Here is a 22,619-nt window from a genome sequence, read left to right on the forward strand (position 1 = left end):
CAGTATCATCATGTTAGTTGCTGACATGGAAAAGAACCCAAAAATACCTCTTCTATTTTCTTCTGCATGACCTTCCACTGGCATTCCCATTCTTTCCTTTCATTGTCAAAGCGCTCCAGAAGTTCCATCTTCTCTTTATTCCAGTTCCTCTCAGTTGTGCTCTCCAGTTGTGTCCGTAGGTCCATAGCTGCAGTGGCCGAACAGAGAAATGTCCGTGCACCTCTTTTCTCTTCTAAGATTTTCCTGGAATGTGTGGGATTTACGGAACAGCAAGCCTTACTTGCCTCTGGCTCCAGCTTTTGGGTCAAGCGCAAAGGAGAAGAGCAAAGAAACAGGGAAATCAAACAATCTGCATTAAAGGTTGGTTGCAGAGTATAATTCTATACCTCTTGCTTTAAAATACATACAATAAAACAACAGAACAATCTGCTCAGTTGTTCTGCCTGAGCTGGCCTCCTGCTGAACAAGCAATACACAGGTGGATTTTTCACTAGTGGAGACCAGAGAAAGCTCTGAAACAGGGCCTTCCAAGGTGAAGACTTAGCTGGCCTGGGATCCACTGGATTCCAATCCAATCTCACTGTCATCACACGATGGAATTGGACTGCTGCAAGAATTGGGCTTGATCATCTACCATGGCAGCTGGCAAGAAGGGTGGGTGTGAGTTTGGATTCTGCTCTTAATCTCTGGCAAAATGGAAATGGAGGAAATTCAAAATCTGTGGAGAAGGAACAAATGCATGACAGCTCCTGTAATCTCAACATATGCAGGAACTGCCTTTATTTTTATTTAACTCCAGTGGTATTTTATATTCACAAGACTACTAAAAATGCAATGCTGAACATGTTGATTTTAAAAATATTTCTAATGGTTTTGCAAAACCATACAAGGTTCTCGGAAGATGTTTCAAAGATGAAACAGGAGCTGCATAATCTATATACGCCAGACAGAGCATTTACATGATTTGCACAATTTAATTAAAAGCAGGCACAGGATCTTGGTAAGTAATTTCTTAGTAGGTGCAAAAATGCTTATCATAGAAGCATGGTGCAGAAAGATATGGAATGTTATGATGGGTAAACTACTTACTATTATTAAGACATGGTTCAGCACTAAAGCTCTGATTAACTTTATGAATGACTCTGATTAACTTTATGAAAAACATACATTATGTTGGAAGAAAAATAATCCAGACAGAAATACATGTCTATAGATTAGCCATGCCATAAAATTAAGCATTTGGTCTATCAGAACACAAGCACAATTGATTGACTTATTTAAGTATTATATTTTTGCATTTGCAATGTTGTGTTTGGAAAAATAGTTTCTTTGTCTTTATCTTTTAAACATATTTTTACAAAATACAAATAATTTAAAAACCTATGCAAAAAGAGATGTGTGGCATAATCACCAAAAGATCTGCTATTTGTCTAAATTAAGAAATTAAATTAAATTTTATTTTCATTAAAATAAAAAGTACACATTCAAACATGGATCAGGATTGTGATACTCAGTCTTGCAAGGTAATGCTGAGCAACCTCTGTTCTCCCTGGTGCCTGGCAGCGGAAATCAAAACCCTCCAATCTTGCTAGGCCTGGAATGACCAAGACACAGTCCATGTCCTACTATCTCACACTCTGTTGACAAGGCAGCCAAGAATCTAAAGATAGTAAGTTTGCTAATGAAGATGATTTGGAACTGATGCAGTCAATCTCTCCATTTGCTCTTCCCAATAAACAAATACACACACACAGACACACGGAGGGGCGATCTGTACGACAATGGTAGGCTGACTTCAATCTTGCAGAATCTATACTTTTGCTTCACAAGAATCCCCACAGCCAACCACGTATATTAACTGTGCAGAGCTCATCCGTCTTAAGTGTTTTTGAGTATTCATTACTGCTTAAGAATATAAGAGATAGCTTGCAGGATCAGACCAATATCCCAGCAACCAACAGTCACTAGGTGATTATTGGTCAGTGGTCTACTGCTTCCTTGTAGTCTACCTATCTCCATCCCACAATAAGGATGCTCTTCATGCTTAAAATCATACTGTGATTTTATTTTCTAAATTCAAACCAACATTGTCAAGGCTGGAGTAAGGATGACCATAATAAAATTTTAGGCCTTCCTTATGGGGGCTAAAAAAAATGCTACTGTATATTTCTGATGTCCTAACCCCAAATACAAAAAACTATTATATAAGCTGGATTCAATTAACAAGTCCACTAACAGAATCCAACACAATAATTTGTGCTAGCACAACAGTGCTTCTCCCGTTCTCCTTCTCCTGTGCCCCCCCAATTGGCTCCGGGGGGAGGATCCCCAGAACAACGCACAGGGAAAATGCTTTGCTTGCCAAGCTAAAATGCTTGCACTTACAGAACAATTGCTACAGCACCACACTGAATTCCTCCCTACATCTTTTTGAACGACAGTTCACCAAAGCCCTGCTCATGCAACATGGTTTGTTTGTACAAAAGATTTATAGGGTTAGGATGACATGCAATGACCCTGCATTGCCTATGCACATTCTGTAGTCCTTCTGAGCAGACTCTATATGTGTGCAAATCATAGATGAGATCGAGTTCTTTTCACAATGTGGTTTGGGGCTTAGGGAGCACCCCTTTCACCCCACCCCTTGTGTCCTTCACTGTACATGCCAAGAAGTCAAGGAAGATGCTTAGGGGAATTCTCTCACCCCCCCCCTCAAGACTATGGAAAGCAGTCTTGCTTGGCAGCCACAAACAATATCTAGAGCTACTAGAAGGAAACATCTGTCAATTCCCAAGGAATGGGTGATGGCCTCCTTTGCCCTCCTGAGATTTCTGCATTGCAGGGGGTTGGACTAGATGACCCTTGTGATCTCCTTATATTCCTAAGAAACACAACCTAGACACAGGCTTGCTACCTCAGTGACAAATAAGTATATTTTTGATTGGTGTTTTGCTGCCTGCATCTTAGTTTCATATTTTTATAAGTTGGAAACCACCCAAGGGTTACGTCAACATGATGAATGATCTATAAATGAAACCAATAAATAAACAATATATTTCTTGGGGAAGGAAAGTAGCCATAGACAAGTATGTATTTGCAGCGTGAGAAGGGATGACAAATTCCTTATCGTTCCTCTTTAAATTCATATGTATGCTACTGAGTGTCTCTCACCTGCGTGATGAAACATTTAAGCCTTTCTTTCTCTGGAGCTCACCCAGACATTTCACAGGACTCTGAAGCTCCAAAGGGCTCGCTCTTTTCTCCTCTCTTTGCTTCACTTTCTAAAGCTGACTCTGGATCCAGTAAATTCTTTTGTGTTTATACCTGCCAGGAAAAAAATCAGGGCAGCTTTATTACAAATGAGGGTCACTGCTGGTAACTGAGCTGTTCAAATACAACATAATATTCTTAATAAAAAAATGAGGAGCGGCCAAGAGGGACTGATTGTTTAAGCAAAGGTCTTGGCTTCAACTAGGAAACAGTCAGCAGATAAAGCTTCCACGATTTCTTAGGCCAAAGTTCTAGCTGACTGCCAGGGGCTGAAATGACTGTTGCTCAAAAACAAATTCTTACATAAAGTTTCCACTGCCCTGAAAGCTCGTTTGCAGTCTAAATGTCATTTGAAATAGAGCTTGTGCAGCCATTTCAATATTTTTAAAAGTTTACAATAATGTAAAATCACTAGGTTTGATTTTCTAACAAAATGAAGCTGCACAGTATTTGGAGGGGTGCTACAGTTACCTCTGAGCAGACTTATTCAGATGAATTACAAGACTTTTATTACTATGACTTCAACTGTATGAAGACTGGTCAATCTGCAGGTTCCCGTGCAAAGCAATAAAATAAGGCAATGTAAAAAAGCAATGATCTTGAGAAGCATTAAGATATAGGTGCATTACAGGACAAGCACAAATATAATGCATTTCACCTTAATGCGTATTGATCGCGTTCTTGCAATGCATGCTTTTGCAGCGAAGCTCAGTAGATGGAGCACAAAGCATTTCTGCAATTATTACTTGGTTGCTTAAAGCAATCCTTGCAGTGTACAATCTGTTTCCCACCAAACTACATTTCTGAAACCACACTGGAGACCATCCAAATGCAATCAAGTTCTGGAAGAGCACCACGGGAGTCATTGCATTACATGTAGCATAGAATGGGGTGGTTGGAAAGAGCTGGAGGTCACATAACTAAAACCTTTGCCCTATGACAGGTCCCGCTTTGCCCCAAGCACTCTCAGCAGATTAGCACATGTCAGATGGACCCGTTGTTAGAGAATTGCCTTGGATTCAGAAAACCTGGACCCAAGTCCCTCTTCTAGTTGAGATTCATTCCGTGGCAAGACACTTTGTGACCTCCAGCTTCTCCTCTGTAAAACGGGAACGAAAGTTACCCTATTTGCAGGGTTACTGTAAAGGTAACAGCAATAAAAGCTGTGAAGCATTTTTTTTGCAAATTAATCACGTTATAGTAGTAGAAGGCTTGAGCAAAGTAGTCATTGTCCTTGAAGGGCAACTTAGTGAAACACATCCAGATGGCCCAACCCAACAACGTCTTGGGTGATATCCAACTGTGCCCATCTGCTAGCAGAACAGACTTCCACTTGCACAACAAAACTCCTCCTTCCTCTCCCTCCTCCTGCAGCCTCATATGCACCCCCCTCCAAACTGTTTCAGAGGGTTGGGGAACTGCAGAAGGGTGGAGAGTGAGAGGAGGCCTCCTCACACAATGCTTGATACTGCCCTATATATATATATATATATATATATATATATATATATATTTCTCCCTTTTCATTCATGTTCTTTTCACTTGCTCCCATTGCTGCTTATGGATCGTGCCACATTTTCTTGCTAATTGCTCCCATTGATACTGACACTCAAGCATGACATTTACATGTGGAAAACTGGGTCACTGTTTAATTTTGTACCAAATTCTCAAGCTGGTATTATGGTGGATAAATTCCTTAGGGGACTGTCCCTTATCTCCATCTCTTATTCTCCTCAGATGACCCTTTCTTCCCTGGGAGAGCAGAATTAAATGTCCCTTTCCTGTATTATTTGTACCCATATGGTCAGGGAAAAATAAAAATAAAGGCTTGGTTGAAGAATCATGGCAGATAATTTACATCAAAGCTCATTCTCCATGTAAATAGGAAGCCTTTTCCTTTTAAAAGAAATAGCTAACATGCAGTGTGTGACACAGCTTTTGTTTCCCTTGGGGAACAGCAGGGCGTCCATCCTTTTCGACATGTCCTAGACAAGGTCAGTAGCTCAATACAGCAGTAAACTGTATGCCAACAATCAATGACATCTGCACCACTGGTTGTTTCCTATGTCAAGCAAACAAGTTTTTCTTTTTTAAAAAAAGAAAGCAAAACTGTATAGCATTATACTCTCCTTCTATCCCACTCTCTCTGCATACAAACACACATACAAGTCCAAATAGTTTGAAATAAATACCCTTCTGGGGCACGGACGACAGCAGCTAAAAATAACAGATGGTGACATCAGCCAAGGAGGTGTTATGTTTTAACGGAGATGAACAAAAGTGGTTGCACAAGTCAGCTCTCCGGGAGAGCCGTCTTTTGATTTATCAGCAACGCAGCCATTCAGCTGTGCCAGATAGTTAGGTACATGCTACAAAACAGTTACTTTTGATCACAACTGCAGCCAGCTACTGTGCACTTGAACACACGCATTCAAGACTCAGGCAGTGAAAATCAAGAGCCAAATGATTAAATAAAAAAACACTCCCTCTATCAAAAAGTGCACCCAGCCTTTCCTTAAATAATCCATTTCTTAGTAAGATGATTACTGACCTACATTCACATCAAGAGGAAAAACTAGACAGATGTCAAAATAAGCCTTTGGACACAATGCTATAGCCCCTTCTCATTTTATGTTTTTTTAAATTCTCATAGTCTAAAAATGAGTATAAAACAACAATGAGGTTTAAAGTAGGAGAAAAACCTTACCTTTTATAGAGGAAAAAAACCTTTCAGAAGTATTTCAGTCCAAATGTGAAGTAGTAGTGAAAGCAGTGAAAGTCTTCCAGTTCTGAAAATACTGAAATCGTTCAAAGAAAGGAAAAATAATCAGCTTCTCAACCAGGAGAGCTCTTGGAACTCTATTAGATCAACTTTGCAACTTTTTGCAAACTGAAGAACGGTTCCGTTTAGCATCATCCCAACAGCTGGTTTCCATGTGACGTCAGCACACGGAGGATGGTTTTAGAATCTCTTCCAATCCCCAGCCCTGTAACTTTATATCTTCTCATATTATATGTAAACAACTTTGTGTCCAGGACATTTTTAGGTTTTATAGTGGAGCCCAGTTTTTAAAACTTGCCAGAGCAGCCTGTGTAAATATTAGAGCAGTGACAATAGCCAGTTTTAGATTTCTTTTATTAAAAGGCAGTCATCTTTTTTTCTTTCTTTCTTAAGAAGCATTCTTTCCCTGGAGAATTTTCAGATGCACAGATAGGATAGCAACGTTCCACCACATTTTTAAAAAAATCTACATATTTTCTCCTTCTTCAAAATAATAGCTGTGGCTCAATCTTTTATTGTTTTTAAAAAGCCTTCTTTCAATAGAGAAGAGCAGTTTGAAAAATATTATCAAACTCACAGTGCCCTGCCAAAAAAGACAAAACTTTAAACGAGAACGAGAATCAAACCTAGCAATCTTCCTTAATGCCTGTGTGCTGTGAACTCTGTGTGGTTGCCTTTGAAGACTATTCAACAGCTGCAGCTGGTGTGGAATTCAGTGACCCCACCTCATGGTGGGTGGAGGGGTCACTTGGAGCAGAGAAGAACAATATTCCAAGTCTCCACTGGCTGCCTGTTGCCGAGCAGATCAGCACAATTTAAGGAGCTGGTTTAGATTCATAAGGCATGAAACAATGTGACCTCTGCATACTTCATGGCCGTTTTATAGAATTTGGTTGGAACATGCACTCCTATCATACACAGTCAAGCATTGACCTATAGTGCTTAAAAACACATACTTCATAGGAATATACAGACTACAGGAAGATCTCATAAGTCTGCGGTGTGTACTTGTATTAGAAGTCTCACTGGCTTCTGTGAAGTTGTTTATTTTCTCCTACTTGATTTCCATTGCAATTGTTTACCTTCTGTCTTCCATTACAAATGTGTTGGTGAAACAGCAGAGGGGCATTTTCAGTGCCTGCTCTGAGGATCAAACTCCCCTTCTCTCCACCACAATACAAGTCTGTATCATTCCAGAAAGTGTTGTGGAGCATCTTTGTTAAGTAAGAATTATACTGCCCAGGATGGGTATGAAGACTTAAAAGAAAAACTTGCTTGCCTTCAGACCACGGAACCCTTTCCACATCAGCATCTACCATGGATTCCTGCTCATCTGCCATGGAATCCTTCAACCACAGTATGAAAACCAATGTTTTAGTAGCATAACTGTAACCTGCATGTCACGATATATTATATATTTTTGTATTTAAAATTGTTATCTTCTCTGAGGTACAGTAGTCACTCTGGTGGTCAAAAGCCATTTGAAGGAAAAAAATGTAATGTATTTGTAGCAGATGTTTTTCAGCATTCAGGAACCCACAGGAAATGATTGGCTCAAAATACTTATATTGTTGACTCATTTTTAAATGGTTATTCTCTCCCCCTCCCAACCTATTAGGTTTCAAGACACATTGTCAACTATGTAGTCCTTGGCTGTGCAAAAACACCCATTTGCTTCCATCAGATTAAAAATGTGTGTTTCATTCCATATTGAGGGGCACAGAAGAGTGTGTCTGAAGGATGTTTCAAGCCTGAAAAGAATGTGCTTATGATTCAGCTCTGCTATGAACTCTACTTCCCCTTGCACCAAGCATAAGAGCACATTTGTACAATGTCATCCTAAGCTTTTGGTTCAGTGTCTTAGCAAAACCAACGTGACTGTTATCAGGACTTAGGCCTACAACTGGTCCTTTCTGAGAAATATCAGAGACCTATGAGATAAAAGGCTGGCCTTCAGCTTTTGTGCCACCACTGAGTACCAGGCAAAGGAAAAAAGTGAAGGAAGACCAGACAGACCTACAAGAGCTTCATGAACATCAATATGACATCACAGGCCAAAGCCTGAGCATAGAGGTCACTTTTCCAACATGGTTCTGGTTGTTGCTGTTCCTTTTCACAAATACTACTTGCCCAGCCTATCTCACCTTGTCTCACACAGCATCTTTGTATTGTGCATTGTTGCCTAAATAGCACCCCCACTGACTTCGCAGAAGTTATCTCAGGCAAGGATTTGGAGCCAAACTTTGGATGCTGGCTTTATTTACTCCCCTAGGTAGATTATGCTATGCTGTGCATGCAAAATCTATGACTAAAGGTAGTGCCATAGAAGTGCAATTGTGGACAATTGTCTTGCCCTTTCTTTTCCCTCCCTTCTGGTGGTAGCTGTTCATTGCAGAGCACATTTCTCAATCACATTGCTTATGCTGACTGGAACTCCAATGGAATATGCTGAAAGGTTTGTGAGTAAATAGTTCACTCCCTTTGGTATAATCTGCCTCAGTTCCAACCTGTCAAAATGGCTTTCTCCAGGCACTGCCAGGATTTAGACAGACTGCAGAAGGTATTAAGTGGTATATTAGCAAATGGGCCAAATACACTTCCTCATAAATATTTTGGTACATTCAGTCTGATAAAACAAGAACAATGCAATTATGACAGGAAAGAGGTACGTGGTAATTTCTCAGGTTCTAGCATAGTAATACGATCCCACGTTAAGGCCTACTTCTCACAAACAGCAGGTGAAGAAGTAAATCTGTTACTGGACTGTTCCACTACATATCGCAACCCTGAACATACATTGATATCAGGAAGAAATGTTCTAGTCTCATTCAAGAAATATGCATATAGAGTTACGGGGCTGAAGGCTATGAGAAAATGAAAAGAACGTTCTAGCCCTGGTGTACTGTAAAACCCTTAAGTACCAAAGAAGAGGCCTTCTGGATTAGGCCAAAGGCCCATCTGTTCCAGCATCCTGTTGTCATAGTAACCAGCCAGATGCCTATGGGAAGCAAGTGTGTAGGACCTGAGTGCAACAGCTGTCTCTTCATTAGTGACTCCCTGCAACTCGTATTCAGAGGCATACAGTGGTACCTCGGTTTACAAACAGTCCTGTTTATGAACTATTCAGATTACGAACTATGCAAAACCAGAAGTAGTGTTCCGGTTTGCGAACTTTACCTCGGTCTACAAACGGAAGCTGAACGGTGGATGGGCACTGGAAGCGGGAGGCCTCATTAGGGAAAGCACACCTCGGTTTAAGAATGGCTTTAGTTTAAGAATGGACTTCAGGAATGGATTAAGTTTGTAAACCAAGGTACCACTGTACTGCTTCTAAGAATGGGTGTAAATCATAGCCACAATGACTGGCAACCACTGGCAGCCTTGTCTTCTACGAATTTGTCTATCCTTCTTTAAAGTTGGTGGTTTCTGTTACACCTTGTGGGAGCCAATTCTGAAGTTTAACTGTGTTGTGTGTGAAGGAGCACCTCCCTCTGTCTGTCCTGAATCTTCCAACATTCAGCTTCATTGAGTTCTAAAATTATGAGACTGAGAAGTTTTTCTCCTGCATTTCCCCTTGTCATTCCAGAAGCATAGTTAATTCAGTCTATTCCAAGCCTAGCAAAGGAACTGGAGTGTGATGTTCTTAAGGCCCTGCACATGTTGTAAACAACCCCTGAAGGTCATCAGCAGTTCATCTTTCTTTTCATTATGACACATTCAGGCCCTCTTTCTGGCAAATATTTCTATATTCCAATGACTAGGTGTATTTCTGCTTCACAGTGGCACCTGCTTTCTTCTGCTCTGGTTCCAAAGTGTTGGTGACACATGTCACCAGATCCTTGTCTTATTATATCTGCGACCAGGAGCTCCAGGCACAAAATATTTTCAGTGGAAAGAAATCTCCATGTCCTTGAAAGAGAGCTTTCAAACCACCATTTAATTTGAGAGTGGCAGAGATGGCTTGCACAATTAGGGTGGGTGGAGGGAGAACTGTGTGACTCATCCCACATGCCTTAATTTTCAAGCTAGTAAAAGTTACTCTGCCTAAGACCTGTGAAATTCTGCACAGGGTGGCTGCTTGCATAAGCCCATTATCAGGGACATCTAGGAAGACTTGTAAGTTTGAAAGGGCTGTAGATCAGCAGTCACACACATGCTTTGTGTGCAAAAGGTCCAAGGTTCAATTCTCTTTATCTGGGCTTTGCCAAATACAAAGTGAAGCTGACTTGAGCCCAAGAAATTGGGTAGTTCGCGGCCTAGTGCAATTGCTCTGGTTGTCTCGCCCTAAAACCACCCAGGAAGTTCTGTAATGATCAAGTTGCAGTGTGATCTTGCCCTGTTGTAAAAATGCAGCAGTTACAGTAAAGTCTGACGTTTCTTGGGTGTGAATGCACAACCCGCCCTTCAGTGCTTAATGGCACATTTATTACGGAGGGGTGGGGAAACAGAATTACCATTTTATTGTCAGCACATTTCTGTCATTAACTTAAAAAAAAAATTATGGGTTTGTGTCATCGACTCTTAAACTGACTCCCCCCCCCAAGGGAATGATAAAAAGAAAAACAACAACAATCCTCTCTGGTGCAGACAATTTATGGGATACGTTTTGTCTAGAAGGGATTCTTTTGAAAGAAGGAAAGAAACTGGTGCATTGCAAATTGCGAGAAACACAGACTGTAGAGGGACATTGCCAAGTAATCTTACGGGGGGGGGGGGTGAAATAAGAGAGAGAGACAGGATGTTTAAGTTACAGGTAGGTAGCCGTGTTGGTCTGCCATAGTCGAAACAAAATAAAAAAAATTCCTTCCAGTAGCACCTTAGAGATACTTCTTCAGTATCTGAAGAAGTGTGCATGCACACGAAAGCTCATACCAATGACAAACTTAGTTGGTCTCTAAGGTGCTACTGGAAGGAATTTTTTTTAGGATGTTTTTTAGGATGTTTTAGGATGTTAAAGAACTCTCTTACTCAGTGATCTGTCTGATGCCAAGGCAACTGGTTGTATCTTAAGAAAATGCAGAAATAGGGTCCATACAAAAAAAGGAGAGTTGGACCAGATCATCATCACTAAAGCATATATCTAGCATTTCACAGAACTGGAGAGCTGGAAGGGACCACAGGAGTCCTCTAGTCCAACCCCCTGCAATGTAGGAATCTTTTGCCCAAGGTAGGGCTTGAACCCACAATCCAGAGATTAAGAATATCATGCTCTACCAACTGAGCTATTCCAAAAGGGCAATGGGATTGGCAAACATTCCACTGTTTTCCCCAAATTGACTTGTTTTTAAGTGTGTGTTCACGTTAATGGAAACAGAACACCTGGGGTGATTTCCTAATATAATTCATTACAGTGGTGCCTCGCAAGACGAAATTAATTCATTCCGCAAGTTTTTTCGTCTTGCGAGCTTTTCGTCTTGCGAAGCACGGTTTCCCATAGGAATGCATTGAAAATCAATCAATGCGTTCCTATGGAAACCGCCTTCAGGTCCGGGGACAGTCTGTCCCCCGACCTCTTCTGAAGGCTGGGGGGGGGGGACAAGGGCTTTTCTTCCCACCCCCAGCATTTTAAAAAAAACCCGGGACAGCAGAGGACTTCTCCGCTGTCCCCGGGGTTTTTTAAAATGCTGGCGGGCGGCAGCGCTGCCGCCCACCAGCATTTTAAGATCGCCCCGGACAGCGGACTTCTCCACTGTCCCGGGGCAATTTTAAAGCCCCCGGGAAGGCAGGCGGGGGGGGGGAGCAAAGACTTTTGCTCCCTCCCCCGCCTGCCTTCAAAAGCCGTCCGGGATAGCGGGAAGCGCTTCCCTGCTATCCCGGACCGCTTTTAAAATGCTGGCGGTGGGGAGCAAAGCCTTTCGGCCCCCGCCGGCCTTCCTGGACCTCTTCTGAAGGCCGGAGGGGGGGGGGAAAGGCTTTGCTCCCCACCGCTAGCATTTAAAAGAGGTCCCCGGAGATTTCCCTATGGGCTTTCTTCTTGCGAAGCAAGCCCATAGGGAAATTCATCTTGCGAAGCGCCTCGAAAAACGGAAAACCCTTTCGTCTTGTGGGTTTCTCATCTTGCGAGGCATTCATCTTGCGGGGCACCACTGTACCTTCCTCAAACAAAAATATGGCATATTTGGGGATGAGATGGAATTAGATGCTTGCAACCTCACTGTGGGGTAGACCTGTGCAACCGTGACCTGCCAAGCTGAACATAGCTCACTGATGTGCAAGCAGATTCAATAAGCTACTTTTTGGTCCGGTCTGCTTAGAGCCTGGCCTCACTGTTGTGGGGGTGGGCAGGAAGAAAGCTGGTAAACTACAACCTTTGCCTAGTGGGCTGTGTTCTTCTTGGAGGGTCCCATATTGTGTATGCTTTCTGTGGAGACACGGAAACTGTAAAAACCAGTTTCTGTGTCTACTCTGAAAGGCATGCTTAATTTCTACACTGATCTGCTCTCTAGATGTACTTTAACGACATGCACAGCTTATTCAGGCTTGTTTTTCCCTTGACCTTAACCCAGCAAACTACAGTAAAGAAAAATAATGGCTAGAGGCAGAGTTGAGATATGGCCAGGAGGCTTCAGGAATACAGAAGAATATCTGATAAGTGATGAGCTGACACAAGAAGTGAAATCCTTCATCGTTTTTCTATCTCACCATGGTTTTGGTCAATAAAGGCCAGATCTACATCATTATCCATGCTATTCTGACATTTGTCGCTGACATTTTATACCACTCAGATATCATCAGACTCTAAACTAAACCAAATCTACATTCACCACAAGATGTTGTCATTCTGTGTTCCAGGGGATTGATCCTGGACTTAGGAGCTATACATTCAGTTCCCAAAGGATCCTGGTAGAAGCTCTGCATATATATCAACTGCCAGGAAGTCAGGCAAACTCCATGTAAAATCAATTTTAAATTCACAGCTCTGTTCTGAAGAAAACAAACTGCAGTGAGTACAATATAAGCATTGCATGGAGGGGAAACCTGCAACATTTCTACTATTGTATAGTTTACTAAATGTAATGTGAAATAGGTATTAGCTGTTTACAGCCTCATTCCCATTTTTCCCCTGAAAATAAAATAGATAAATAAAAAGAATGAAGATCTGTTTTTAACCTGCTTACCTAGCTTTTTTTTTTTTTTTTACCACGATCAATTCCATTGTGGAGATGGTGTCCTCTGTGTGTCGTTGCTTCCTGTGTGACTGCATTTTGGCACCTAAGGGCTGGTTTGCCTTCTTTCAAACAAGTAGTCTTCAGTGTTTTTACAACAGTAGTGATGGCTACAGAAACTTATAGCTCTTGCACTTCTTGTCTTGGGAGGGATGGACAAAACAAAACAAACTGAAAATAATACTACAATGAATGGTAAAATGATGAAAAAAAGGTCTACAGCACAAAGAACAGTGTGAAAAGGAAGACAAGCTTAAATATTGTTGTGTAAGAAAGGGATGAAAATAATACAAGGATGAGAATCAGTAAAATGATAGGCTGGAACATCTGGGAAGGTACAAAGACAAGATAATGCTATATTAATGAAACAATAAACAACAAATTTCCAGAGAGTGAAAAATCAGTATCTGGAACCTAGACCTGCAAAGACACTGTATGCTTGGGCTGACTAGTTTTAGCAGATCAGTTTTCAAAAGATCGCTTTTATCTTGGAAACCAATTCTCATCAACGGTATTCTGAAGTTGACTAAATTGCCTTAGATCTGAGATTACATCAAAATTGTCTTATGAAAATGCTGCCATGCTTTTATTTGCTTTTCCTTTTGCAAGTTTGTGAAATTTTATTTTACTTTTCTTTTCCATCCACTTGCAATGGGCAGCACTACATTCATTGCATCTATGATTTACTGATAGAGGAAAGGTTAAAACCATATCCATTCATTAAACATGAAAGTCAGGACAAATTGAAACCTTGGCAAGCTGTTGATTTTTTGGGCGCATTAAGTCTAAATTTGCAACCTCCCACCATGTATATTATGTAGTATATGACCAGAGAAGCATGCATATGCATCTGTACTTCCTGACACATAATTCTAATGGATTTTTCTACCATCTCTGAAGGGGAAAATATACACATGCATTTGTCTCTCACCTCAAAAGTTTTATCTTAAAAAGGCATTGCCCCACCACATACAAGAGCATTACAGCTGATGACAGCCTGGGCCAGCCCTAATTTTAAAAACCTTCACACTTAATGTAGAAATAAACCCTGCAGCTTTGACAAAGCAGAGGCACATTGCAATACATGATTTAGATTATTAACCCTGCATTCCAATGAATTATAAGATGCAGGGGTAGGTTTCAGAAACTAGTGCATGGGCTTCTGCAAGAGACTCCAAGGCAATTCCAGCTATTTCACAAATGTGAGGCTTTTTAAAGGCCAAATTGCCACATGGGGAGGCAGTGGTTTTCAGGCAATGGGGAGGAGGTCAAAGTGCATGGTGAAGATAAAGTTAATCCTGCTCACTTGCAATCTCTTCCCTAAAAATGTTGCAACAGGAGCAATTAGGTTTTTTTTCTAAACCCTCATATTGGAGCCATTGGGGGCTTTTTCCCCAAGCATAACTGATCTGTGATGAGAGAAAACATAGGGAGCAAGGGATTAACCTTCTCTCCCCAACTGTGACTCCCCCCCCCCTAAAAAAAAGTCCCTCTGCACAGTCAGAAAACTTAAAAAGGACTTTCATTGGTACTTGTAATTTTTTGGTTTTAAGTAGTCTATTTGTTGCACTGAGCGGTCAGGGTAAGGAGAGGCATGGCAAGTGAGGAAAGGAACTCATGGGCTTGACTGGGAGGCCGAAGGGGATTGTAGCTACATTATGAACTGGATGTTCCCTGCACCTGGGTTATTGGATGTGGGGAGAGTCTTCTGCCAACCTCCACAATAGATTTGGCATGTCTTGTAAAGATGAATATTTTGCTCTTGTAGCCCTAGTGCTGGCTCCAGGTTGGTTTGTTAATTTTTTGTGGGGGCACAGGAAACAGCAGCAGCACTCTCACTGTGAGACCACCTCCTTTCTGCAATATGGTGCTGCTGGCTCCCCCTTGCCAATACCACATGATTGCTTGCCAGGGCAGAAGCCAGCCAGCCAGCCAGCCAGCAAGCAAGCAAGAGAGCAGGTAGTGGCAGCCATTCTCTTGCCCCTTGGGGGCCTGATGGAAAGGCCAGGCAAGAAAGCCAGAGGAGCCATGGGGGGGGGGGGTCTTGGCAATGGGTCCAATGTGATTGCCAGTGCTGATGCCAGCCCCGCACAGTCTTGAGAATCCAATGCAGTGGAATCTCTGTTGTTGAAAGTAATCCATTCTGGAAGACTGTTCAACTTCCGAAATGTTCGACAACCGAGGCTCAATGGGCAGTTGGAAGATTCAATTGAGAAAATTGAGAAACGCGCCTCAGAAGCCGGTCGACTTCTGAGGCACGTTTGAAAGTGGAAACAATTACTTCTGGGTTTTCAGTGTTCAAAAACCAAAACGTTTGGCTTCCGAGACGCTTGAAAACTGAGGTTCCACTGTATTGTGATTGGGTTGCAGACATTAATCTGGCAAATTTACAATTAAGCCAGAGAAATGTAAAAGGAAGACTATTATATAAGAATTTTAAGAAAATGTGGCTCAAATATCCATGGCATCTTGGGCTAGATTTTTTTTTTTACCTGGATGGCTTAATAGGTAAAAATCTACCTGACTCACTGACAAAGGTTCATCTGTACTTCGGTCGTCCGAAGACTTCGGAACTTCTAGTCTGTCAATAAAGGTCTGGAGCTCTTTTCTGAATGCCTTCATTTGGGCATTTATCCGGTAAAGAAGTTCATGCTCCCGTATCCGACTGCCATCATCTTCATCATCCATAAGTCCAAACAGGTCCCCATTTGCCACATAAACTCTTGCCTCTGTTATTATGGTGCTTGTGTCTGAAATCAGGCGGTCTATCGTCTTGCCCAGGCGTTCTGCCTCACAACGGATGTCCTTCATTTGCTGCCGGTCGGTCAAGCTTTTCTGCCACCCTGCCGGCGTTGGGTAGAAGGTTCTAGTGGGGGTCAGGCAACGTATGTTGCGGACCTCCTCCGAGTCACTTTCCCCACCGATGGGCCCCTCACGCTTGCGGTGTGGGGGCCGAGAGTCATCATCACTTTCTTTTTTCCCTGCGTCACTTTCAGCATCGCTGTCTCTGGGGCTGCCCCGGATCCCCAGATGAGAGGCTAGATCATAGCGCTGCATGTTGGACATCAAGACTCTGTTCTCATACTGGAGCTGCATGACTTTACCACTGAGGTCATTGATCTGCATGCGAGCAGCTTTGAGCTCTTCTTGCAGCGCATCCATCTTGACACTATCGTAGTGCCTTGAACTGTCGTGAGCCCCACTCTTGTATTTGTATTTGTTCAGCTCTGTCGTGATGCGCTTGTTTTGTTCTTCTACATCAGCCAAGTTCCTCCTCAGCAATTCAGTTTCGTCCTCAACTAGCTGAAGATGCTGACGTAATTCTGAGAGGGATTCGTTCTGCTCCCCCATGAGGGGGTTGGCTGCCCCTGAAAAATCATCCCCCCTTAAGTCATCCAGCTCTGCTTTCAGCCCTCTATTTTCCACTTCCAGCTCCACTATTTTCCTTCCCAGAATATTGGCTTCTTCTTCTACCAGTCTCAGACGGAGCTTGAGTTCTGATTCTCTTGTGGTAGGCGGGCCTCCTGCTTCCCCTTTGGGTAAGGGACTGTCTAGGTCACCGTAAAATGACCGATACTTCTGCAGGTCATGTTCAAACCTGTCCTTTTCCTTGTCTATTTTGGCCAGCTTCTTCCTCATCAGGGCAGCTTCCTCTTTGACAAACTGCAACTGGCATTTCAGATCTTCACTGTCCTCCTTACAAAAGGAAAAGGTTATGCAACAGTTACTTCATGCGTGCAAGCCAAAACACCACTTGGCAATTCAACAAAAGAAAATACCGAAGTGTAGAATACTGGCCCTCGAAGAACATAGTGGGAGTCTTCCCGCCCTACATTCATTTCAATAGAGGCAAGCCTCCATTTGACCCAGATTTCAATTACGAAAACATCTGCGCTGTGCCATAAGAGCAAAATTTGAGGCCACATCTAAAGGAGATTCAGGAACCTTATTCATAGATAAAGCATAGCTAAAATCCCCCAAACCAATTATAAATAAAGATATTTGTGTCCGATGCATTCACACATTTTTTTATTTGTAGGGGTTTATCTACAGTATGTTGATCTGTTTAAGTGGCCCTGAGGAATAGCTGAGATTCTGACCAAGGGATTCTTACTCCTGGCATTACAAAATGAAGGGCAATGTTATCCTACAAGGAATAGTTTGTGACATTTATTGCCATATAATTAGTGAAATAAGTAGTGATCTGTGTTTATCACTGTTATAGCCATTCAACAGTAGTCCAGGCTTTGTACTTTAGATGTATAGATACTGAGAATTAATTATAATTAATATTTGGGCCATGTTCTTGTAAACAAGTGCCATAAAAACAGCAGCAGATTTCCTATGCTTGACTAAGGAAACACTTGCACTCATGGATCTTTGCATTCCATGCCCAGTATGGTGTACTGGTTGGAGTAAAAGACTGGGAGACCAGGGTTCAAATTCTCAACCAGCCATGAAGCCCATTGGGTGACCTTGTGCCAGCCTAACCTAACTCACTAGGTTATTGTGAGGATACAATGGGGAGGGGGAGAAGTATATATGCCAGCTTGAGCTCCTGGGAGAAAATGTGGGGTAGAAAAGCCATAAGCTAGACCATAGAATAGGCAGGTACCTTTGAGCTCACCTCGGTGGGTGTCTGCTGTAACTTTTTCTCTGATTTCTGCAGGTCCTTGCTTCCCCTTCTTTTCATGGACTGCTATAAAAGAAAGATCAGGGGAAGGACATAAAGGTCAGATGTAGTCAACAGATGGATGAAAAGTGTACACAATGCAAATCCATTAAAGCATCATTTGAAACAGACAAAACTTCCAGCTATCTTTTTCATAATATTTGTGGCTCCACAATCCAGAGACATTTACCTTGGAACAATATCAGGATAATGCCATACAAAACAATACCATTCTGTAATTATTATTCTTAATAAATTAAATAGTCAAAGTAGTATCAGAAACAAATGATGTATTTTTTAAAAAACTACCCCCTCCCCTTAAAAATTGACTTAGAAATCTTGTAGTTTAAAAGAGATCTACATGCTTTCATATCTTTTTTCACCACACCAGAGGTAGATGATGCAACCTTAGGGTGCTGCTATACCCTGCAGTTCTGCATCACTGAGTTGACAAATGCTGCTTAAACTTTCCCAACGTGCCCTACATCTTTATGAATACTGGGGACCAGAGCTTTGTGAAAAACATTCTATGACAAGTTAATAGCCTCTTTTACCTGTCTAATGCATAGGTTACCAAATATGAAAACCTTTTTTATCCTTCCTTTGAATATGAAGCATACCTTAGGAGTTATTTTAGTATGCAATATACTAATCTTTCAGTAGAACACCTAGCAATTTACCACTTTCCTCTATCTTCTTTTTTTAATAATCAAATGCATGTAGTTTAAGTTGCTTTTAGTATCATGTTGCTACTGAAAAACACAACAAAATAAGGCCATCTGCAACTCAATTTAGCCATAGTACTTGCATTTACATGAACTTAGGGGTATCATCCATTTTACATTATCACATTGTGGCAATTCTGGAGCAAAGGAAATATTCATCCTTGCTGGGAACATCCAGTCACACTGCAAGTTCTGGGAACAGGGCCAGCACTCTGGATGATAGCTCAGTCAGGAACTCATCTGGAAGTCTAACAAATGACCAGTGGTGCCCAATCCTAGTATTGGGTGGGGTTCCTTGCAGAATGTGAGGAGGGAAAAGTCCTTCTCTTCAGGTTTACACTTTATCTGCAATCCTAACCCCCACCCCACTCACGGGGCTTTGCAGAGTGGCCATGGTGGAAGGTCAGGGGGTATAAGAAGATTGGGCTCAACCCCTGAGGTCTGGACCCAATCACAGGCTGAGATGGCAATTGGTATCATGGCAGCAAGACTGGCTCAGGATCCTGTGGATCCCAGGCCAGCTCAACCATTCCCCCTTCCCCAGCTTCAGAATATGCCATTTGGGAACTTCCCACTGGGCTCTGCTGGCAGGAATGCCACGTATCTGTTGGGAGGGCAGAAAGGAGAGATCAGTTCAGTCAGCAGTGCTGACACCTCCATGCAATCCACACACACATCCAGCCTGGCGAAAGACCCAGTGAAATATGAGAGCTCAACTTAGTGAATACACTAGGCATGACTAAGTCTGAATCTACCCCAATGCACATTTTGATAGAGCAAAAAGCAGAAGACTATTCTTCTTTCTCTTACCCACCGCCCTGCCACACTTGTTCCTATTCACTGCAATAATCCTTTGTTATTATTATCAGGTTGACATCTGCTGGGCAATGTGTGTTTTTCTTTCTTTCTCTTGAGCTGTATGTTTCCAGGCCAAGTTAATCACTATGATATTACCAGGGCAGGGAGAATGCTTAACCCATGTTAAAAGGCATAAGATTAATCTGCATGAGGTATTCTTGAAAATCCTCCCCAACACACCCTGCTCCTTCCAAATGGAAATGTTCTCAAGACATGATCTTTAGTGCTATGAAACTATCAAGAGGTCCAAGTTTCCAGCTGGTAGGAATACTCATCTCTGAACATTTTCAGTGCAAAAAGAGGCCCTGGTGCACTGACACTGTTATAATTATTACACTGAATCATATTATCGAGGATGCAAACTGCTGATATCTATTCAAATTAAAGGTGTAGTCAAACCTCTAGCATGGTATTTTTCTGGTAACTGAGCTTCCAGGACAGTCACTATCAATCAGGCTTTAAATGAACCTAAGTTTCTCTTTATTCTAGGCAAGCAGAATGGCAGCATGTGCTCAGCAAATACCTCCTAAGCTTGATGGCCAGCCATCTGAAACCTAAAGCAGGGAAGTCATTAGAGAGAAGTTTCAACTAAAATTATCTCTCAGGCTTCTCTATATGACAACTATCATGCATTTAGCATTTCATTATAATTCAAGACAAGAGGAAAAAGACCCTGGAATCTAAATGGGTGGTTCAAATGTTAGTAAATAGTTCCATCTAGGGTTGGTACAGGGAACCACTGGCCCTCCAGATGTTGCTGAACTACAGCTCCCATCATCCATTGGCCATGCTTGCTAAGGCTGTATGGAAGAAGTACCGGTAATATCTGATCTCACACAAATGCAGATACAGCTAACATTTCCTAGAGAGCGGCTTCATATGAGGGGATCAGTGAAACATCTGCAGCTTGTGCATATTAACAGTGAGTAAGCACAGCTGTACTTGTAGAAACACTTGGTCAGCCATTACTTCCACCCTAGCCCCTGGATCTTTTTCGGCACCATTTGAATCAGCCGTAAATGTTTCCCAAAGGATAGAGGTTTGATGCTCCTACCAGGTGTAACTATAGTAGGCTTCTCATATATTAGGAAGAACCAACAAAAAAATAGAACAAATTTCCACCTTTATAATTTCCAAGCATGGCATATTCCCTCATACTCACAAATTAGTGAGAGTCTACCAAAGTTTGTCTTTGGTACATAATACCGGTCTTGAAATACCTACATTGACCTTCCAAATGTTCCTGCTAGGTTGTGACACAAAAACTAGTGCTCAGCCTGCAAAGGAGGGGCTTATAGTTCATGGACTTGGTATATAATCCAGTATTGCTACTAGCCTCAACATTCCCATAGGCCATGAAGGCTTTTACATCAAAGTGTGCTGGCTCTACACAAGCCCTGCTTTAGCAAAGAGTAAGGGTGATTTTCCTTGTTAGCCTTTTTATTATAAATATATATATTACTAAAACAGGATTATCAAAAAAGGAGAAAAAGTAAGGCGGGATAAACATGACAAAGTCCCTAGAAGTAAAATTCATGTCCCAACATTTTAATCTAAAAGCAGGCAGAGCACTGAAATGCCAGAGAATGATGATGACCTTTTCTTCCCATCTCAGTCTCTACAGCAGCCTTCCTCTCTCTCCCCTCTTGGGCATGCAGCCCTGGTTACTATCGCAGTTCAGGAATTCAGGCTTGCACAGCAAGATCAAGTCTGAGCTGATGTTTCTCTGACACAGGCTCACAGATAACACTGTCAAACAGATTGTCTTTCAAAACACATCCATGAGAAAACAGCACATTGTTCACATTGTTCACTAAACTCACTTCACTGGTTACACAACAGTTTTCCTCTGGAGACTTTGATTCTATGTTAAATGGCTTAATACAAGGTACCATCTGGGATCTCTCACAACCTGCCTAGACTCAAGCCAATCCCCCTAGAAAAACCAGGTGTAAGTTTCACAAGCAGGCATGTAACACACTGAGGATAACAAGCCTTGAGGATAACAAGCCCTGGCAGTGAATCCAATGAGATATCATATCCTTATTTACTTTAACCTTCTTTGCAAGTCCCTTCTTTGCAAGCTTTTTATTTATTCCCTGTTGTGCACTTGTTGAAGCCTCATAAAAATTGCCTTGCTACTTGGAGGTCCGAAAGGGGGGGGGGTATTTTTTCTTACACTGACCCATACATAGGTGCAACACAGTATTGTCCTTCCTATGTCTATCTGTCTGAACAGGTGATTGGGGCTACTCATCATCTCAACACAGCCCCAGAGTATCTCTGCCATGAAGATGCTGAAGGCTCAAAAGTTCCTGCTTGTTGAGATAATCTTTTTTCAGTTTCATCTGATTATCTGAGATTCTTTAAATGAAGATGCTGGGGATTGAACAGGCTAATGATACATTATATGCAAATATCTGAAACAGAAAGAAAGGAAAACAGGGGGGAAAGCAGCTTGGTAGAGCACAGTTAGCTGTGGAGAAGAAGGAAGAGAAGGTATATGCAACCCCTTTGTGTTCCACTTTTGCTCTCATGTTTAGAGGTGTTTAGGTGAATATGTACCTATATTTCTCCAAACAATCCAGCTGGGCTTTGAGGTCAGTTGGTGAGGACCTTTTGAAGGTACCACAATTGACAGAGAAAGAAAAATAGTCAATGACTCTGCAAACAGGGCCTTCTCTGCATTAGCAGATGTGGAATTCTAGGCCCATCAACTTTGGTCACCTCCTGATCTGTTCAGTTCCAGTGACAACTGAAAACTCCCCCACTTCCTGCAGCCCTTTGGATATTAATATGTCCGGATCGAAGGCCTATAATACATTTTTAAAAAACAGAAGCTATAAAAAGTATTCATTTTATCTATTTATATTTATTTGTTGCAACCTGCTCCAAGATCATACATGATGTGGGGTAGGCTATAAATCTTATATATAATAAAACGGAATACAGTATGTGCATAGAACATGGGAAAGAGAGTATGGTAGGAGAGGTCATTTGACCTGCCACAGCAGCCAGCAGGGAAATAGTTAAGCACCCCACCATCACTTTTCAGTACAAACCCCCTCCCAATGCTGCTTTTCTTAAAAACACATAAACAGCCTGTTATGTGCATTTCCATAATACATGTAGTTAGGCCCATGTGC

At 41.9% G+C, this 22,619-nt stretch overlaps 1 protein-coding gene across 5 annotated transcripts in view; it reads right to left on the reverse strand.

Annotated features, from left to right (window-relative positions):
• Positions 1 to 228: 228 nt before the first annotated feature.
• The window catches only part of MTCL3 (MTCL family member 3), a 34,707-nt gene continuing 12,316 nt past the window's right edge, over positions 229 to 22,619 (reverse strand). The window contains exons 5-10 of one of the 5 annotated variants that reach the window (XM_081856145.1): positions 17,846 to 17,914; positions 15,739 to 16,914; positions 13,171 to 13,545; positions 5,978 to 6,068; positions 3,172 to 3,324; positions 229 to 296 (exon numbers count right to left, since the gene is read on the reverse strand). In XM_081856145.1, coding sequence (XP_081712271.1) covers positions 13,435 to 13,545; positions 15,739 to 16,914; positions 17,846 to 17,914 — 1,356 coding nt within the window. In that variant the 3' untranslated portion in view covers positions 229 to 296; positions 3,172 to 3,324; positions 5,978 to 6,068; positions 13,171 to 13,434. Of the gene's footprint in view, positions 297 to 3,171; positions 3,325 to 5,977; positions 6,069 to 13,170; positions 13,546 to 15,738; positions 16,915 to 17,845; positions 17,918 to 22,619 lie in introns of all 5 variants that reach the window. The other 4 variants (XM_081856148.1, XM_081856146.1, XM_081856147.1 and 1 more) reach the window with 4 other exon arrangements.

Source organism: Podarcis erhardii, assembly GCF_964252035.2.
Source record: "Podarcis erhardii genome assembly, chromosome: 3".
Classification (NCBI taxonomy): Eukaryota; Metazoa; Chordata; class Lepidosauria; order Squamata; family Lacertidae; genus Podarcis; species Podarcis erhardii.